Source organism: Eptatretus burgeri, chromosome 14 (genome assembly GCF_056783735.1).
Source record: "Eptatretus burgeri isolate ZD-2024b chromosome 14, Ebu_testis_v1, whole genome shotgun sequence".
NCBI lineage: Eukaryota > Metazoa > Chordata > Myxini > Myxiniformes > Myxinidae > Eptatretus > Eptatretus burgeri.
Genome location: NC_140974.1, coordinates 6,067,724 through 6,088,333, shown reverse-complemented (window position 1 = coordinate 6,088,333; position 20,610 = coordinate 6,067,724). Strand labels below are relative to the sequence as shown.

Here is a 20,610-nt window from a genome sequence, read left to right as displayed (position 1 = left end):
ATACCTGATCTACGGGAACATATCGGGCCCATGACATGTTTGAAATATGATGCTATACAGGACTGTATCGTTTTTGGTCCGATCTCTCAATGGTGAAGAATCACTTTAAAATTAAATCATTCTCTTATCCAGATGAGGATTCAGATCTTCACGAAAATCAAATAAATTCGTCATGGCCACACACCCAACCCGTCCGCCGAGTTTCATCCGAATCTGTCCACAACTTTCTTGAGATATCCTGTGCACAAACAGACAGAAAGGGGTCAAAACAACCTCCTTCACCTTCGGTGGTGGAGGCTCATGGAGAACTGGTCTTTGTGCAAAAGAGCAATGACATGGTTATGCAGTTTATTTTACTCAAACATAGATTATTATGGTGACATCATGACACCTGATGGTAACAGCATCAAGGAATCCCTTATTCCCAACTTAATAGTCAATCATGAGGAAGCAGACATGGAGATCCTCCATGCTGCCAAGTCCAGTGACACCGGTCATTTAGTGCTTACACAGAGGTCTTGACCCTTGGAAAATCGATGCTCAAATCAGGATGAACAATGGTACCTGGTGAACTGTGATGTTGCTGTGCTGCTCTGTGATCGGTCCGATTGTGCGATCTGTTCCCTCGAAGCTTTCATGCCTTTTTGGATGTGACGATACAAGTGCCATGAAAGCACTCAGTTTATCATCAACACTCGATGCTTTACGATAACCTTTGGTGGCTCAAGCTGGACATGGACAATATTAACAACTGTCCATGAAAACAATGGGAAAGTGTGTGTGTGTGTGTGTGTGTGTGTGTGTGTGTGTGTGTGTGTGTGTGTGTGTGTGTGTGTGTGTGTGTGTGTGTGTGTGTGTGTGTGTGTGTGTGTGTGTGTGTGTGTGTGTGTGTGTCCTAAGAGCGTACTTGTCACTGTTGGAGGGTGTGGGGAGGAGGGTGACACAATCACCCTGCAGGTAACATGCTCGTGGAGCCAAAACCGTACGCAGTGTAATCAATGTCAGGAACAACCTGTTCTGTCCAAAGCAAAATGACACATTAACAACATCAACTGTAGATGTTTTCCTCTTTCACGACAAGAGTTCACTTTCTGTGGCAAAGGGGGAGGTGGGGGGGGGTCGAAGTCCATGACTTATTGTCTCATCTTGTGATTGAAGCATCCTGATAGTTACTTCAGCATACCAATTAGCTCCACCAAAGATACTCCCTGTCCCCTGAGGGAAGGGGGGCAGTGGGGATGGGGGACAGTGGGGATGGGGGAGAGAGGGAAGGGGGACAGCGGGGATTGGGGGGAGGGGACAGTGGGGGTGGGGAGGGGACAGTGGGGGTGGGGGAGGGGACAGTGGGAGAGAGGGAAGGGAGACAGCAGGGATGGTGGGGGAGAGGGAAGGGGGCAGTGGTGATGGTGGGGGAGAGGGAAGGGGGCAGCGGGGATGGTGGAGGGGGGAGAGGGAAAGGGGAGGGAAGGAGGGCAGCGGGGATGGTGGAGGATGGAGAGGGAAAGGGGGAAGGGGGCAGCGGGGATGGTGGGGGCGAGGGAAAGGGGGAGGGAAGAAATGAGGGGGCGAGGGAAGGAATGAGGCGAGGGAAAGGGGGAGGGAAGGAATGAGGGGGCGAGGGAAAGGGGGAGGGAAGGAATGAGGGGCGAGGGAAAGGGGGAGGGAAGGAATGAGGGGGCGAGGGAAAGGGGGAGGGAAGGAATGAGGGGGCGAGGGAAAGGGGGGAGGGAAGAAATGAGGGTGAGGAGGAAAGGGTTTCGATCTAAAGCACAGAAAGAACGTGAACAATGACAACATTGGGGATTATATTATGAAGAAAACTTGGAGGGGAAAGGGAGTACGAGGTGATCGTGAGAGTTTGTAACATGTTGACGGTTCATTATGTGCCGGAGGATTTCATCACATGGATGTGAATGTTACTCAGAGAGTATTTACAGGTAGACAGGTAGGTGTGCGAATTGTCCGCCACGTGGACTCAAGCTTTGATCTCGTCATGCTAATTAAACGTGTCCGCCCGCTCGGCTCGCCTGACCCGGCCGTCGTGACACCGATCGGGGAACCCCGAAGTGCCGGTAGAAGAGATCTCTCCAGAGGAGGTCATCGTTGGATACTTGGCACCATTGTCGGCACACCGTCCCCGCCGCCAGCAGGTCTCGCACACCGAGCGCCGAAAACAGCTCCAGCAGCACCGGCTCGGGCAACCGCGGGCATTCCATGCCGGAAGGACGTTCGTACGTACAATGGACGGTCGGCTGGGAAACAGGTGCACTGTACCGAGCTGGGAAACAGGTGCACTGTACCGAGCTGGGAAACAGGTGCACTGTACCGAGCTGGGAAACAGGTGCACTGTACCGAGCTGGGAAACAGGTGCACTGTACCGATCCGGTCTCTCCAAACACAATCCGCCGATTCCTTCTCTCACTTTCGACACGTCACTCCGCCACAAAAGCTACTCCATATGGATTAACCCTCATTTATCACGTGTGGTCTTCGATCGGGGACCTCCCTATCCATGTCAGCGAAGGTGGCACGGCTGATGGATGGCAGGTGAGGTTCCACAGCACGATGCTGTGCTTTGTTCCTGTAATGACCGGACCACAGAATGTAGTAACACCGACAACAGTCCCCAGGTAGACCGTCACACGTGACCTCATTCATTTTAACGAACCACAACATCGAGAGGCGGAGGGTGGGCTGCATCGCGGAGCACGCCGTCCTAACGATCGACTGTCTTGAATGCACGTTCGACACGTCAACGGTGTCTCAAAAAGAGCAGCCCATTGTGTGCAGGTTCATTGGCCAATGAGTGGGAATCTTACCAAACCAACTACCAACTGCGAAAATACAACAAGAAAGGGAAAACGATATCTATGTGGTTATCCGGGTGGTTAAACAGGTGGTTATACGGGTAGTTATCCGGGTGGGTATACGGGTAGTTATCCGGGTGGTTATACGGGTAGTTATCCGGGTGGTTATACGGGTAGTTATCCGGGTGGTTATACGGGTAGTTATCCGGGTGGTTATACGGGTAGTTATCCGGGTGGTTATTCGGGTGGTTATACGGGTAGTTATCCGGGTGGTTATACGGGTAGTTATTCGGATGGTTATCCGGGTGGTTATACGGATAGTTATCCGGGTGGTTATACGGGTAGTTATTCGGGTGGTTATCCACGTGGTTATCCAGGTGGTTATTCGGGTGGTTATACAGGTGGTTATACGGGTGGTTATACGGGTAGTTATTCGGGTGGTTATACGGGTGGTTATACGGGTGGTTATACGGGTAGTTTTCCGGGTGGTTATACGGGTAGTTATTCGGGTGGTTATCCGGGTGGTTATACGGGCAGTTATCCGGGTGGTTATACGGGTAGTTATTGGGGTGGTTATCCGGGTGGTTATACGGGTAGTTATCCGGGTGGTTATACGGGTGGTTATACGGGTAGTTATCCGGGTGATTATACGGGTAGTTATTCAGGTGGTTATCCGGGTGGTTATACGGGTAGTTATTCGCGTGGTTATTCAGGTGATTATACGTGTAGTTATCCGGGTGGTTATTTGGGTGGTTATACGTGTAGTTATTCGGGTGGTTATTCGGGTGGTTATTCGCGTGGTTATTCGGGTGATTATACGTGTAGTTATTCGGGTGGTTATTTGGGTGGTTATTCGGTGGTTATTTGGGTGGTTATACGGGTAGTTATTTGGGTTGTTATTCGGGTGGTTATACGGATAGTGATCCGGGTGGTTATACGGGGAGTTATTTGGGTGGTTATTCGGGTGGTTATTCGGGTGGTATTGCGGGTGGTTATTCGGGTGGTTATCTGGGTGGTTATTTGCGTGGTTATCCGGGTGGTTATATGGGTGGTTATACGGGTAGTTATCCGGGTGGTTATACGGGTGGTTATACGGGTAGTTATCCGGGTGATTATACGGGTAGTTATTCGGATGGTTATCCGGGTGGTTATACGGGTAGTTATCCGGGTGGTTATACGGGTAGTTATTCGGGTGGTTATCCACGTGGTTATCCAGGTGGTTATTCGGGTGGTTATACAGGTGGTTATCCGGGTGGTTATACGGGTAGTTATTCGGGTGGTTATCCGGGTGGTTATACGGGTGGTTATACGGGTAGTTTTCCGGGTGGTTATACGGGTAGTTATTCGGGTGGTTATCCGGGTGGTTATCCGGGTGGTTATACGGGCAGTTATCCGGGTGGTTATACGGGTAGTTATTGGAGTGGTTATCCGGGTGGTTATACGGGTAGTTATCCGGGTGGTTATACGGGTGGTTATACGGGTAGTTATCCGGGTGATTATACGGGTGGTTATCCGGGTGGTTATACGGGTAGTTATTCGCGTGGTTATTCAGGTGATTATACGTGTAGTTATCCGGGTGGTTATTTGGGTGGTTATACGTGTAGTTATTCGGGTGGTTATTCGGGTGGTTATTCGCGTGGTTATTCGGGTGATTATACGTGTAGTTATTCGGGTGGTTATTTGGGTGGTTATTCGGTGGTTATTTGGGTGGTTATACGGGTAGTTATTTGGGTTGTTATTCGGGTGGTTATACGGATAGTGATCCGGGTGGTTATACGGGGAGTTATTTGGGTGGTTATTCGGGTGGTTATTCGGGTGGTATTGCGGGTGGTTATCCGGGTGGTTATTTGCGTGGTTATCCGGGTGGTTATACGGGTGGTTATACGGGTAGTTATCCGGGTGGTTATACGGGTGGTTATACGGGTAGTTATCCGGGTGATTATACGGGTAGTTATTCGGGTGGTTACCCGGGTGGTTATACGGGTAGTTATTCACGTGGTTATTCAGGTGATTATACGTGTAGTTATTCAGGTGGTTATTCGGGTGGTTATTTGGGTGGTTATACGGGTAGTTATTTGGGTTGTTATTCGGGTGGTTATACGGGTAGTGATCCGGGTGGTTATATGTGTAGTTATTCGGGTGGTTATTCGCGTGGTTATTCGGGTGATTATACGTGTAGTTATTCGGGTGGTTATTCGGGTGGTTATTTGGGTGGTTATACGGGTAGTTATTTGGGTTGTTATTCGGGTGGTTATACGGGTAGTGATCCGGGTGGTTATACGGGGAGTTATTTGGGTGGTTATTCGGGTGGTTATGCGGATGGTATTGCGGGTGGTTATCCGGGTGGTTATCCGTGTGGTTATCCGGGTGGTTATTGGGGTGGTTATACGGGTGGTTATCCGGGTGGTTATATGGGTGGTTATTCCGGTGGTTATTCAGATGGTTATTCGGGTGGTTATCCGGGTGGGTATCCGGGTGCTTATTCGGGTGGTTATCTGGGTGGTTATACGGTTGGTTATCCGGGTGGTTATTCGGGTGGTTATCCGGATGGTTATTTAAGTGGTTATACGGGTGTTTATTCCGGTGGTTATTCGGGTGGTTATCCGGGTGGTTAACAGGGTGGTTATCTGGGTGGTTATCCGGGTTGTTTTACGGCTGGTTATCCAGGTGGTAATTTGGGTGGTTAGTAGGGTGAATATACTGATTCTGGCTCACTTTTCCCCATGTAAATGAATGGGGGATTTTCAGCGATTCATATTTTTTCCCTAAAAATAAACCCCCTTTTTATTCCAAGGCATATTTATTTGTCTCCCCTTTTAACCTGGGGACACTTTTTTTCAAATAACCCATGCAATAAGATAAAGATTTGTTCAAGTAGCAAAGTAGTAATGTGATTTGTTAAAGGTGATTCTAAAGAAATATCTGAAACGTCTAAGCCTCGGGACACTCTTTATCAAATAACCAATGCATATTGTTTAGCTCACTCATTGAACCTATAAAGATTTGTTCATTCTCAAATTCCTTCAATAGTTTAATTTTCTTTGCACAATAATCCCCATCTAAAATATTGAAAAACAAAACATTTGAATCTTTATATTTTTTAAGATACCCCTTTTGTGCCATTACGAAATGATAAACTTCTCTTAATGCTCTTGTTTGACCACCTCCTGAGCCACAGGTTATTTTTTGTTAAGCCACGCTCACTTTTCGTAAGCCCCGCCCACTTTCAAATGGAATTTTTTAAAGCCCTGCCCACTTTTCTTTAAGCCCCGCCCACTTTCACGAGGTATTCCATAAGCCACGCCCACTTTCCTCTAAGCCCCGCCCACTTCTCTGTGGAATTTTATAAGCCCCGCCCACTTTTTAAAGCCCCGCCCGCTTTTACTAAGCCCCGCCCACTTTCCATGAGGTATTTTTATATGCCACGCCCACTTTTCCTAAGCCCCGCCTACTTTTGCTAAGCCCCGCCTACTCTTACATCATTTACAGTTCATCTCTGACTCACAAAGAAATCACTAGAAAATTCCAGCATGTTATGGTTTTGAAAAATTTCCCAACGAAGGCTTGCCTGGGCTTGCCCAGGGAATTTCCAAAGGAAACCACACCCACCAGTCTTTCCCTATAAAAGCCTCAAGCCCAGGCTCCATTTTAAACATTTTTTTGCTGGCGATGGTGTGCTGTGTGCTTGCCTGGAACTCTCCGACTTGTATGGAACTAAACCTTCAAGTTGATGAACTGGATTCAAACCTCTTATCCATTGAGGTAAGATTTTATTTTCCTATTTTTAGTTCCTTTTAAACATCAACTCGTTTAATAATTAAATAACTTAATTAATACATTATTATTTTCTCTCACAGGAAATTATATCTGAAATGCAATATGAAAATACCGATTTTGCCACAACTTGGGGCGAAATTGTTGGCTTGGTTGAAGACCTTGTGAGCGACCAAGACCCACAGAACGAGCAAGACCTTGAGTGGGATGACTTTGGGGTTCCTTGGAGATTGACTACTTGTATGGAACTAAACCTTCAAGTTGATGAACTGGATTCAAACCTCTTATCCATTGAGGTAAGATTTTATTTTCCTATTTTTAGTTCCTTTTAAACATCGACTCATTTAATAATTAAATAACTTAATTAATACATTATTATTTTCTCTCACAGGAAATTGTATCTGAAATGCAATATGAAAATACCAATCTTGCCACAACTTGGGGCGAAATTGTTGGCTTGGTTGAAGACCTTGTGAGCGACCAAGACCCACAGAACGAGTTCGTCCTTGATGACCCAACCAAAGAGTTATACCTTGGAGACCAGCAAAATCCTGAAAAAGAGTTTTACAGCAATAGTACTCATTGTGAGTTATCAAGACAATACCCACTGAACAAGTTATACGTTGATGAGCCAGAATACAAGTTTTACCTTGGAGACTCACAAATTTTGAAAAAATCAGTAAATGAGTTCTGCCTTGATGGTTTAAATAACTACCTTGGAGACTCAGGAAAAGGGTTCTGCCAAGATGGTTCTAAATATGGGGCCTACCTTTGAGACTCACAAATTTTGAAAAAATTAGTAAATGAGTTATCCTTGGTGGTTTTAAATATGAAACCTACCTCAGAGACCTCACAAATTTTGAAAAAATCAGGAAATGAGTTATCCTTTAGAGACTTTGTAAGTTGGTTTTATTTTGAAGACTTGAAATGTTGTTTCTGGCTTGATAACTCACAGTGTGATACATATCTTGGAAACTCAACGGGAATGTGGTTATACCTTGAAGACTTGGAAAGTTGGGTTTATTTTGGAGACTTGAAACTTTTTTGGAGACTTTTATTTATTTATTTATTTATTTATTATTATTTTATTTATTTATATTTTTGAGACTTTTGGAGTTGCGATCACTCTTTGGGATCTAAACCTATCGATGTAGTTCTTTGTCGGATGGTGCTTGATGGGAGCAAGATCAAGAAAGTTCTGGGAAGAAAGTGCAGGCTTACTCCCCCTTTCTACGTCATCAAACCTGAAAGCCTGAAAAGACAGAATTGGAAGAAGAGAAAAAAAAAAAAACGTAAAAAATATATATATATATAGGTGGAAATCTCATTTTGAAAAAGACATTGTGTTGGGCGAGGATTGAGTTGGGGTTGAGATTTTGAATGTGAGGGTTGGGGTTGAGATTTTGAATGTGAGGGTTGGGACACACACACACACACACACACACACACACACACACACACACTCACACACACACATCAACAAAAAAAGTTAAGCCTTGACTATTCAGTTGAGGATTCTGTGTTTGGGGTTCACAGATCTAAGAACGTCCCCCTTGACAAATTATATACTGTTCTACACCTCGGACTTGGCCCTCAAGTGTCCACAACGGTGTATAGTAGGAGGGAGTGAAGCGCCAACCCATTGCTCCCATTGCACACACACACACACACACACCAACAAATAAAAGTTAAGCCTCGACTATTCAGTTGAGGATTCTGTGTTTGGGGTTCACGGATCTAAGAACGTCCCCCCTTGACACACATTATATAATGTTATACACCTCGGACTTGGCCCTCTAGTGTCCACAAAGGTGTATAGTAGGAGGGAGTGAAGGGACAACCCATTGCTCCCATGGGTATTATCTGCTTAGTTTTGTCTTTTGTAATTCCTGTGAATAAAATGAACCTAAAATCTCTTCCCCTGCCAAATCATATATCTTATTAGTCCAAGGAACCGTATCTATTACATAAACAATTTTAAAAAGTTCGTTCGTCCATCGTTTAGTATAACCCTTTTCAAAATGAGATTTCCACCTATCCATCGATTTCCATCGTTTAGTATAACCCTTTTCAAAATGAGATTTCCACCTATATATTCTTACGATATTACCAACTTTGAACTTAGGTTTTCTGTCATTAATCTCTTTTTCATATTTTAATTTTGTAAATGTTTCTGATGGTTTCATATTTGTTGACGTGTGAATCGTGTCATTATACTTATTCAAAATATCCTGAATAAAAGATGACCATTGTTGTGAACCGAGTTGTGTGAATTTTTTATATAGTCTCTCTTTTAAGGTATGATTAAAACGTTCAACAACAACTGCCTTCCCTTCATTAAAGGTACTGTATAATGTAATACTGTTATTTTTTAGAAAATTCATAAATGTCTTGTTGTAAAACTCTCTACCCTCATCAGTCCACAATTTTTTAGGTTTTTTCTTACTTTTATTAAATATCTGTTGAAAGGTGAACATAAGAGTATTTCCTGTTTTGTTTTTTAAAGGGACAACCCATGTGTATCTACTCCTCAAATCAATAACGGTTAAAGCATACTTGTACCCCTTATCATTATTGAGTTCAATCAAATCAGCAGACCAGATATAATCAACTTCCTTGGAATAAACTTTCCTTCTACGAAACTTTGTGAATATTGGTTTCTGTAATTCATCAGCTACTTGCTCTTCAGTCTTAATGACATCATTAGAGCCTATAAGTTTTTTGAATTTCCAAGTCCAAGTTTCAATTTAGCACTGATCATCTTCTTCACAATGAAACGATCAACTTTTTCTCTCAAGTTTGGATTTTGTATCAGAGACAAATTATACAACATTTCTCTATCGGCTTCATGCTTTTCTTCCAAAGTTGTGGTATTCCCATAATCAATATCATGTCTCATGCACACTTCATCAACTCTATTGATGGGTTCACTCCATGATTTAGGATTGTCTGCCTCATCTAATCTTTTATCCAAGTTTGTGCCTGGACCACAGAAAGAATACCCTGGAAGATGTAATTCCCCTGGTATTCCAGTAGTTGTAAATTTACTTCCTGATAAAAACTTTTGTATATCTCCTCCTAGTTTGTGTTTGGAGATAAATTGATTTTTTTTTGAACCACACACCGAACATATACCTTTTTGTATAACCCTGTTATTTTTACTTTTAATATATGAAATATTTTTAGTATTAGTTTTCTTTTTACATTTGAGACAATAACTCATTTATTTATGTGAAAAATTCCTGCAGAGTGCAAAAACCTTTTTAGTTTCCAACATGCACATTTGAATCTTAATTTTTAAAACATAAAGAATCCTTAGAAATGCCTTCACTCTCTCCTCCATTTATTTAAGAAAAAAAAAATGAAAAACTTGAATTAAAATGAATATCTTGTCGATGTCAATAGTCTTGTTGAAAATATTGCAAATAGACTTGTCAATTCTTTCTTTTCCTCCTCGGTGGGTTGAGTTATTTTCTGTAATACCCCCAATCTTTTTTTAATCTCATCGGTTTTCATATTTTCATATTTATTTAGTCTCGCTCTTTCCTCCCTCTCCTCCCTCTCCTTCTCTCTCTTCTCCCTCTCCTCCTTCTCTCTCTTCTTTTTTTCCTCCTTCTCTCTCTTCTCCCTCTCCTCCTCTCTCTTCTCTTTTTCCTCCTATTCTTTCTTCTCCCTCTCCTCCTTCTCGCTCTTCTCCTTTTCCTCCTCTTCCTTCTCTTCTTCAACTCCTTCCTCATCCCTTATTATCCTTGAATCGCTTACACCCCATAGAATATCATACATATATTCATCAGGATTTCTTGTTATTCCTGTATCCAAAATATTTTTTTTTTACAACAGGAAACCAATAAAATTTCTTTTGAATTTCTAAAAGAGCCTTACCTTTTCTTAACTTTACCATTTTTTCATTATTTAACATTCTAATTAAATCTAAAGTTGTCGGTTTATCAACATCAGCATAATGCCAATCTTTTATTGAAAATACCTCATTCTTATGTTGTAGAACATATTTATTAAAATACCGAATACCCTTTTCTTGAAGGTATGCTTGGACACAGAAATGATAATTTTCTTGAAGCCTTCTTGCTGCCATTTATGTATTAGAAATATATGTTAGAATAATATTATGGCACGAAACACCTCCCCATCTTCCCATAGTTAAATAATTTTGTATTTCCTTACTTATTAGATATAATCCTGTTTTTTCTGTTTTCATGATATAAACAAGGGCAAAACCATTATTATATTTACACTTATTAAATTATTTTGTTTGTTGTTTACTTATCGTGGCCCCACAAAACTCATTCTCGATACCAAGTGGAAAATATTCTTCCTTACGAGACTCATTTAATTGTTCCAGGTCTTCGAGGTCAATTTTAAATGACCAATTATATCAACACTTCTGTATCTTTGGAATACACGGCCGTTTGATTGAAGGAAATATATTGTGATAAATCGCTTAATCTCACCAAGTCATTCGCGTCAGTCGGGCTTGGATAATTTTTTATTTTATAAGCATTTTTCATGTTAATATTTTTGGTTATATTATATTTATGTCGTTCAGCCTGTGCCTTTATGTAATAATTTGATAAATCAATATCCAGTTCTTGGGATACACCAAAGATAGAACCATCTTTACCAACATAAGTCATTTATATTAGATTAAAAATAATATCATAAAAAATTTTATTTTTGTTGAGTTGAAATAACACATATAGACATAATTGACCACAACACTTGGAATTTAATTCTTGGACTTGAAATGTTTGATAAACACCATTCTGTAAGAATTCTATGACTTCAACAGGTGGTGGAAGACCAAAACTATCAAAATAATATTTGTCTTGACTATTAAAAATACAAACCCAATGAGAACCATTCCCATTATTATCTTCTAAGTTCATAATAATATTCTTTGTATGTTTTGGCACATTTGTTAATTCATCTCTCATACAAATAACCACATTATGAATTTTTAATTTCTTACAATATTTGACAAGTTGTAAATTTGATGTTGTATTCTTTCCAAATTCTTTAAACCACTCATCAATGCTCATTTATTTATTAGAAATATATAATCCATTACCCCTTTTAGTTAATTTTACACCTGCTTGTGCAATAGAAGAAAGCATATCTCCAACTAACAATCTCGCTTTATCAGGCAGACATTCAAGTTTTTCAGCAAAATCTACAATTATACCACTTCCACTAATTTGTTTCTCCAACTATTTGTTATGTCTTTCCAATTCTTTTTGAGCCTGGAGTTGAGCCTTCCTTTCGTTGGCAGTTTTCACCACTGTTGAAATACCACCCGTCAATGCTCCAACCGCACTTAAACCAGCAAATAAAGGAATTAGAAATGGGAGAAATCCTCCACTTGTCTCTCTTATTGAATATTTTTTCAACATTGGTTTTGTCATTTTAATTTTAAATGAGCCAGTGTCATTCAAGATTTTAACCTGTTCTCTTGTGAGCAAAACATCAATTCTTACTGCTCCTTTTCTCTGAATTGTATTAACGTTAATCGTACAAGGCTTTTGATTTTGAACACAAGATGATAGTTGATGAAGATTGATTTTGATTAACAAATACCCCAGTTGGTACTTTGCCACTCATTTATTTAACAAAAAATTATGTGAGACTAATCATCACACCATTATCTGCATTAATCTGCAATTCTGTTTCTTCCAAAAGCAAACAATATGTATCAACTTCTTCACTCTCTCCTCTTTCAATGTATAGGGAAGTATCCACTCGATTAGACTTTATAGTTTCCTTTTGAGCGCTCAGGTCAAACGCATAGATTGTATACAAACTTTTAAATGCTGTCATATCCAAAATAGGTTCTTTATTTCCATTACTTTCACACACCTTTTGGTAAGACTTGTATGCTTCAGCAAAATCATTTTTTTTCCCAATTAATTTCCAATCTATCTCATGGATAAAATGTTCCATCTAGAGAAACGCGAAGTTGTTTCACCTTCGCATTATCACTCAATGCATTATTCTTATCAGTCGCAGTAACACCATCTGGCTTTTTAAAAATGATCCACAGATATCGTGGCTTTCCTTCCAGAACACCCAAATTCCATGTGTAAGTGGTTTGATTGAGTTTAACGTGTTGACATCTTTTTTTGAGGTATGATACACTGAGTGGTTTCTTTGAGTTAAGTCTTCTATTCAACATCTCTTCTGTTTTAAGATTAGGAGTATATTCACTGATATACCAACTCATTTCCTCAATTACAAATTTATTCTGATCACCAAAAGCATTACCAACACCAAAAAGCAATCATACAGAACTTTATCATGATCACAAAATCCAAATATACCTTTAAGAGGAACTGCCACAGTAAAACTATTTACTGCTTTTGTATCATCATTATACGCTCCTTTGCTTTGAGTATATCCAGGGTCTGTGTTTGTTCCCGTTGACATATCAGGAATAAAACCTTTGATAGACCCATTTCCCATTCTATCACTGAATGTATAGAGTGTAAGTTTCATCATTTCAGATACAGCAGAGACATAATCAACCACTTCAACTTCTTGTGTTCCAATATACAAACGCACACTATCAAACATTTTCCAGGAGAAATCATTTACAAGTGTAGCGTTTGTGTTATTCCCAGCCTTAGTGAATTTAAATTTACACAACAAGAAACTTTCAGATAGATTCAAATAGGTTTGTTGATTATTTATTTCAAAACTTTTTGTACCATTCGTATTCCAGTCTGTTCCAGTTATTGCATTTACCTTGAAGTAATCTTTTTTAGTGGAGTTTGAGATAATAATAGTATCATCCAAATCATAGATACTATTAATTGCTTCCATACGTGTATTTATTTAGGAAAAAAGATGTTAAAACTTTTGAAACCCTGATCCAAGTATTCAAATTATTTTCTGTCATTCTTGGGGGGACAACTGAGTTTTGCCTTTCTTTATTTCTTTTATTGCTTGTAATTTATGCGATTCCTTCTGGGCATCTTTTATGCTCTTTACAGCACCTGCTACATTTCCCACAGCAGAAGCAGTTGAACCAATTAGATCTTTATGTTTAAGAATAGTTGAACCAATACCCATTAGAGTATCAATTATCCCATCTCCTCTAAATTGATTTCCAACACCCCTTTGTCTCTTAGGTTTATAGTATCCTCTACCAAGATACATACCTTCACCCTTGTAGTATGGGGAAAGGAACATCCTATCCCCTGTAATTATTTTATATTTTCCCAACTCGTGTTTCTTCACAATAACCATCATATTTATTTATTGGAAAACTTCACGTAGGTGAATTCTGATGGATATAACTTCTCCATTAAAAGAAATCATACGATTATCTTGGTCGGTTATCCTAAAATTTACTCTGTGTATGGTTTTTCCTGAAACAAGGGAGAGAAACCAAATTTTTGGGTTCCATATTGAATTTATAACCAATTTGGGTTGAGTATGCGCTGAATGAAAATATTGCATTTGTTTTTATTCCATCATTATAAGCACCATCAATCAAATCACAGTGAATTAACACCGAATTTATTCCTGAGGATATTTGAATGACATTATCACTGTAAAACGTCCCATTAGTTTCAATCTTTTTTGAGGAGAAACCCAATAACTCTCTAAATGAATTATCAATTGTGAAATCAACCTTGTAGTTATTTTTAACTTTAATCGTTGATTTTGAAGTATGTTTTTGAATGTCTATAACAATATTTTTTGGTTCATCACCCTGTTCTTTCATAAGACGAGCAATTTCGGAAGATATTTGAGAAATCTCATATGCTCCGGGTGAGACTGTTATCGTTTTGTATCCACTTCCAGGATTATAACTAAACTTGTCATTTTTATCAGTTATATTAAATAAGGTATTATAAGTTTCCATGGACAATAAAGATGCCTCATATTCTTTTGTTGGGTCAAGTTGTAGTGGGTATGGAAATGAAGATGTGTGGTCGCTTGTTGTGAAATTAAAACTCAGGATTGTGCTTCTCATCTTATTTAATATGAGATAAAATGTCTTTATATTGAGATTTATTAATTATTTTCATGTTCATCAACTGGTCTAAAATGGCTGATGCTTAATTAAAACAATTGTTATTTTCAGCCTTCTTACTACCTAACAACAATAACAGTCTATTAACTAATTGCGATGGGTCATTTGGAAGAAAACTAATACCTGAACCAAGGATACTTAAAGCCTGAATAATGTGTTTCTCCTTCTCATTTTTCCTACTTTTACCAGAAATACTAACCCTATAATTTAGAGTGTTCAGCAGATCAATATATACTCTATCATCATTATTTTTCATATCCAATGGTTTATCAATATACTTTGATTCATCCCTCACAGTTGAACCTTGTCTTCCATCTTTTGTGAGAAGAAACATTAATCTCTGAGTTAGTTTAACAGGGGGTTGAGCAGAACCCAAGAACCTTAATTCATCATTAAATATCAATACCTTTTCTTGAACAAGATGAAATATTGCTGGTTGTTCTGTTGGAATGAGTCCTGGTTTGGTTTTTGAATCCGCTGAATATTCATTGTTTTGAAGAGCATTCACAATATAATCAGGGGGTCGATTAATCTCTTCCAGTTGTTGAAATAAACCTTCATCATCGTATTCTAATTCTCAGAAATGCTCTAATTCTTCAGCCGTCATTTGATCAAAATCTTTTAACATTTGAAGTTTTTTAGGAGTATATTCTACTGTGGGAACTGTGGAAACATCTTTCATTTTTTCTTGGGAAGTTTTTAAAAGTGGTTTAAAAAATTTATCTTGTTTTCTTTCAAATGCTTCTTCGCCCGTTAGTTTCTGTCTGCGTTTCTTCTTTTTGTCTTCTTGTTGTTTTACAACTTTTGAAACCAACTTTTGATGTTCCTTAAATCTTCTTGCTCTTTCTTTTGCATCCATTTATTTATTGGAAAATATCATTTAATGAATTGTAAAGATCAACAGGGAAATTTTCCTTTTCTTCATCATTCAAGTAGATGTGTTCAAAAAATCCTTTTCTTTAAATATTTCATCAAATTCTTGATGAACATTAATGCGAGTTGTAATTTCTTCTTCACTAATACTTGCATCTCTGCTTTTCATACGTTTGCGTTGAGTTTCTTCATCAACATCAAAACCGAATGATAAAATCTTCACTCCGCTCAGATGTTTAATAATTTGTCTCGTTCCTTCTGGATTAGTTTCTAATATCCCAAGACCACCAAATTTTAATTTCCTTAACTCACTCTTACAATGTGAATATTTTGTTGTACCAAGAGAAACCTCCTCAAATATTTGACCTTCATTCTTCAATCGCATATGTTCCTCCACTGAAATATAGTGATAATCTTCACCTTTTACTTCTCCAGGTCTTTTTGCTCTAGTTGTTGTTGATACAATGCGTATCACGGGGTGTTTTTTAAGTAAATTTACAATATTCTCCTTTGTACTACACAAGAACCTTGATTTATGAAAGTTTTTTCCAGAAGCAGATTTACCCACAAGATTTATAATAATAGTTGTCATTTATATATGTAATTGTTTATAAAACAAAAAATATATCCCTTAATAACTCATCTTGTTTCACAACAATATATTTATATTTTTCAGTCGTGTGCTTCATGTAATCCCCAAATTTCTTTTTACTACATAATGTAGAACAATTGTCTCTCCAAAAATTATTGATATCTATTGAACTTAACTTGAATAAAATAAAAGTATTAGCATTGTTTCTGATGGAACGACGAGGAAGTTGAAAGTACGATTGACTAAGATAAATACAATTACAAGAAGAATGTCTCCCTCTTGTGTAATAGCTGCCCATTACCGTTTGGTTTCTCTCATTAACACAATCATCAAAGATAACGAGGTTCTTTTTTGATTTATCCAAATCTTGGGGAGACGGTATATCATCCGTATTATCACTAAGAATACAAGTTATCAGATTTGATTTATTTTTACATCTGTGTATCACAAAATAGTTGAATTATATCTTCAATGTTATAATCATTTAGGTTTTTTGAAGTTTAAATAAACCGATTATATCTTCTTTTTGAAGACCAGCATTAAAACCTTGTGAGAGTAGTTGATACTCTGGTTGAAAACTCGACTTTGTGAAAATTATTAAATTATCATAATCTAAAAAGTTGGGAGTGAGGAGCATCTTTAAAAGTAAGCAGGTTTTTCCACATCCACTTGAACCAACTATGAGACATCTTAATGAATTTGGGAGATTTTTATGGTTGTTAAATTTTATCTTATTTTCCCAAATGGGTAAAAAATCATTCATTTATATATTTGGAAAACAGGTTATTTAATTTATTATTGGCTTTTTTAGAAACTCTATATTTTATCCTAAGTTCAGGTTTAATTTCAAGATAATCCATTATTTTATTTATGCAATATCTTGTCTTGATATTTCCCTGAAAATCACATCCATGAATAATATATAACAACAATCCTTTGAACATTTCTCTAATACGTTCAGTTTCTTCCCTTGTAAGGAAAGGTGTGTTATCACCCTCATACTTTACATTCATTTCTCTAATCAATCTTGTAAAGTAATTCATTTTTGGTGTAAATCTAAAAGAATTATTTTCCTTTTTATATTTTTTACTATCATTAATTAGAAGATAATCACAGAATATACATTGTTTATAGGCTTTTGACTCTGTTTAATCCCCGTCTTTCACACGCAGGACAATTCTCAAATTTTCCATATGGAGAATCAGGAAAGTCTAGCATATTTATCAAGTAAAACTTTACTTAAACTGAAATTCATCTCTACTTTCATTTGTATATTGACTCATATTTAATAATATTACCATCGATATCGATATCCTTTTTTTCATTACCAGATTCAACGATAACATTTTTTATATTAAAGGTAATTTTAAAATGATCATTAACAACTATTGAACGAAATGTCATTTCACCTGATATATTAACATCCTTTATTTCATCAGGATTTACATCTTTCGGGTTGTTGAAAAAAATACAAATTTCTCCTTGCATATTACAGATGGTCTTATCTTTTCTTTCTAAAGCTTCATCCATAAGGTTTTTGTTTTTTGATACTTTTTCTTGTTTCATTGCTTTTTCTAGTTTTGAATATATTACCAGAAGGAGAGGAGAAACTTTTGTTAGAGATACTTTAATTGATGTTCTTCCAGGTATACTAAAAGCCCTTCCACTGAAGGAAATTGAAGAACTCATATTATTTCCCATAATTGTTTTTATCCAATAGTTGTTATATTTATCGTTGTTCAATTTTACATCCTTCACATATTTCTCAGTATCTTTAACAAATGAAGAGATTGATTGAAACTTGTCTTTTGTGTCTTGAAACATTGTATTTATTAAGTGAAAAAGTTGGAGGATAAAATGGTTTTAAGCACAGATTCACCTGTGAAATAAACGAAATTTTCATCAAGAAAATTTTAGTTTAAGCAAAGATTTATTGTATAAATATGGTGAATACAACATACTGCGATGTTTGTAATCACGAATATAAACATTATAGAAAACACCTCCGAACCAACAAACACACATTTAATCTATTTCATAAAATATCTCCTCTTGAGTTGGAAAGAAAACATTGTGATATCTGTTCAAAGGATGTTTTGAAGAGAAGTTATAATAGTCATCTTCAATCACAAAAACACAAGAAAAATGAGTTTAAAGTAAAGGGAGACTATTACATTGAAAACACTGTTGGGGCATTTAAAGGGCATATAAAAATAAGGATTTTTCAATTTGGAGAACCCGGTCCATCATCAATAGCTGAATCAATTGAAATAGTGAAACCTGATGTTGAAAAAGTTATTAAAAAGACATTAAAATAAATGAAAACTTTTTAAGTTTTATATGGGAGTGAAAATGAATATGAAAAGACAAGATGAAGAACAAACTCCTTATATGAGAACAGATCTTCATTTTAGAACATCATTTCAAGATTTTTTGAAGAGTGGGGTTTATGAAGAACTATCAAAACAAGAGGAGGATGTTGATAATACAGTGGTAGGAAGTGGATTCAATATTAAAAAAATCATCTTTTTAGATATACACATTCTAAAATCAAACGCTCTTAAAGCTTCTTCTTATATTGAATTACCAAAAGAAATAAAACCAAAGAAGGCAGTTGTTAATATTAAGAACAATGATAATAAATGTTTTCTCTGATCTGTTCTTGCTCACTTTCATCCACCAAAATGTAATTCAGAAAGAGTAAAACAATATATGAAATATGAGAATACCTTGGACATTAAAGATTTTAAATTCCCAATGCCACTAACAGATATTCCTAAATTTGAGAAAAAGAATAATCTTTCTATTAATGTATATGGATTAACGGATACAAACAAAGTTCAAATATTAAAAATTTCAAACAACTATAAAAATGAAGAAACACACATTGATCTTTTATATTTTAGTGTTGGAAATAATTCACATTACACATACATCAATAATTTATCAAGATTAATCTCTTCTCAGATATTCAGAACAGCAAACAAAATATATCCTTGTAAGCAATGTCTTAATTCATTTCATTCAAAAGAACAATTTGAACAATATTCAAAATATTGTAGTAATCATAAATCAGCTGTAATTACAATGCCTAAACCTGGTGAAAAGATTTCTTTTGAAGATTATAATAAATCTATCATGCACCCATTTGTGATATACGCTGATTTTGAATGTATCCTTAAAAAGATAAATACTGCTTCTCCTAATCCAAAAGAACCATATACAAATAAATATCAAAAACATATTCCTTGTGGTTTCTGTTATTATATCAAATCATCTGTTGGAGAAAAGTATAACAAACTTGAACATTATAGTGGAAAAAAAGCTTCACAAGAGTTTGTAAAACGATTAGAAAAGGATTGTATAAGACTAACTAAATTAATGAAAGAAACAAATGAACCGATGAAATTAACCAAAGAAGAAAAATTAGAATTTAGAAAGAACAATATCTGTCATATTTGTGAGGTGGAAATTAAGGAGTCTAAAGTTAGGGATCATTGTCATCTTACTGGTAAATATAGAGGTCCCGCTCATTCCTGTTGTAATCTTAATTATAAATTACCTTCTTTTATTCCAGTCTTTCTTCACAACAGCGCCAACTATGATACAGATCTATTTATAAATGAACTTTCAAAAACACCAGGGAATATTTCTGCCATAACAAACACAAGTCAAAGGTATATTTCATTTACAAAAATGATATTCACAAAACCTTTAACTCGTATTAGGTTTCTAGATTCTTACAAGTTTATGGGAACACCACTAGCCTACCGCGCATCAAATCTAAGCTCCACGGACTCTTTTCCAAATCTTTATTCATTCTTTCCAAAAGAGGAAATTCTCACTAAAGAGGAAATTCAGATTAAAGAGAGAATTCAAAGTAAAGAGGAAATTCTAATTAATGAGGAAATTAATGAAGAAATTCTAACTGAAGATGAAATTCTAATTATAAAGAAAATTTGAACAATGAATGAAATTCTAACTAAAGAGGAAATTCTGATTAAAGATGAAATTCTGATTAAAGAAGGAATTCTCACGAGAGAGGAAATTCAAACAAGGAATGAAATTCAAAGTAAAGAGAAAATTCTTACAAGTAAGGGAATTTATCCTGATGATTATATGGATTCATTTATGAGATTTAAAGAAACACAACTTCCTTCAAAAGAAAGTTTCTATAATAACCTTTATGAAGAAGAGATAAGTGATAAGGAATATAAACACGCACAAGAAATATGGAAAATATTTAAGTTAAAGAACCTTGGAGAATATCATGATTTATATCTAAAAACAGATGTTTTATTGTTAGCTGATGTGTTTGAAGCTTTTAGATCACTCTGTCATAATAAAAATTGTTATGGATTAGATCCTGCCCACTATTTCACAGCTCCTGGTTTAGCTTGGAGTGCAATGTTGAAAATGACAAAACAAGATATAGATTTAATCAGTGATGTTGATATGCTTTTGATGATTGAGAAGTCCAAGAGAGGTGGAATATCACAAGTATGTTCAAA

The 20,610-nt window shown here is 37.0% G+C and overlaps 3 protein-coding genes across 5 annotated transcripts in view; 2 read left to right on the top strand and 1 right to left on the bottom strand.

The window, feature by feature from the left end:
- The window catches only part of LOC147012597 (F-box/WD repeat-containing protein 5-like), a 34,795-nt gene extending 32,485 nt beyond the window's left edge, over positions 1-2,310 (bottom strand). For both annotated transcript variants that reach the window (XR_015051008.1, XM_085853621.1), the window contains exon 1: positions 2,033-2,310. Coding sequence is in view for 1 of the 2 variants with exons in the window: in XM_085853621.1 (XP_085709747.1) it covers positions 2,033-2,216 (184 nt within the window). In the remaining variant the exon portion in view is untranslated. The remainder of the gene's footprint in view (positions 1-2,032) is intronic.
- Positions 2,311-2,409: 99 nt separating this feature from the next.
- The window catches only part of LOC147012595 (protein transport protein Sec16A-like), a 146,504-nt gene continuing 128,303 nt past the window's right edge, over positions 2,410-20,610 (top strand). For both annotated transcript variants that reach the window (XM_085853620.1, XM_085853615.1), the window contains exon 1: positions 2,410-2,547. In XM_085853620.1, the coding sequence (XP_085709746.1) occupies positions 2,513-2,547 (35 nt within the window). In that variant the 5' untranslated portion in view covers positions 2,410-2,512. The remainder of the gene's footprint in view (positions 2,548-20,610) is intronic.
- On the top strand, positions 2,554-8,076 carry LOC147012596 (uncharacterized). Its single transcript, XM_085853623.1, has 3 exons — positions 2,554-6,569; positions 6,665-6,877; positions 6,973-8,076. The coding sequence occupies exons 1-3, from the start codon at positions 6,477-6,479 to the stop codon at positions 7,354-7,356; spliced, it is 690 nt and encodes a 229-aa protein (XP_085709749.1). The 5' UTR covers positions 2,554-6,476; the 3' UTR covers positions 7,357-8,076.

Excerpts from the sequence above, each read along its gene's own strand:
- LOC147012596 (XM_085853623.1), top strand. The coding sequence starts at position 6,477 with ATGGTGTGCTGTGTGCTTGCCTGGAACTCTCCGACTTGTATGGAACTA. Across the intron at positions 6,570-6,664 it reads CAAACCTCTTATCCATTGAG|GAAATTATATCTGAAATGCA; the intron begins GTAAGATTTTAT and ends TTTCTCTCACAG. Across the intron at positions 6,878-6,972 it reads CAAACCTCTTATCCATTGAG|GAAATTGTATCTGAAATGCA; the intron begins GTAAGATTTTAT and ends TTTCTCTCACAG.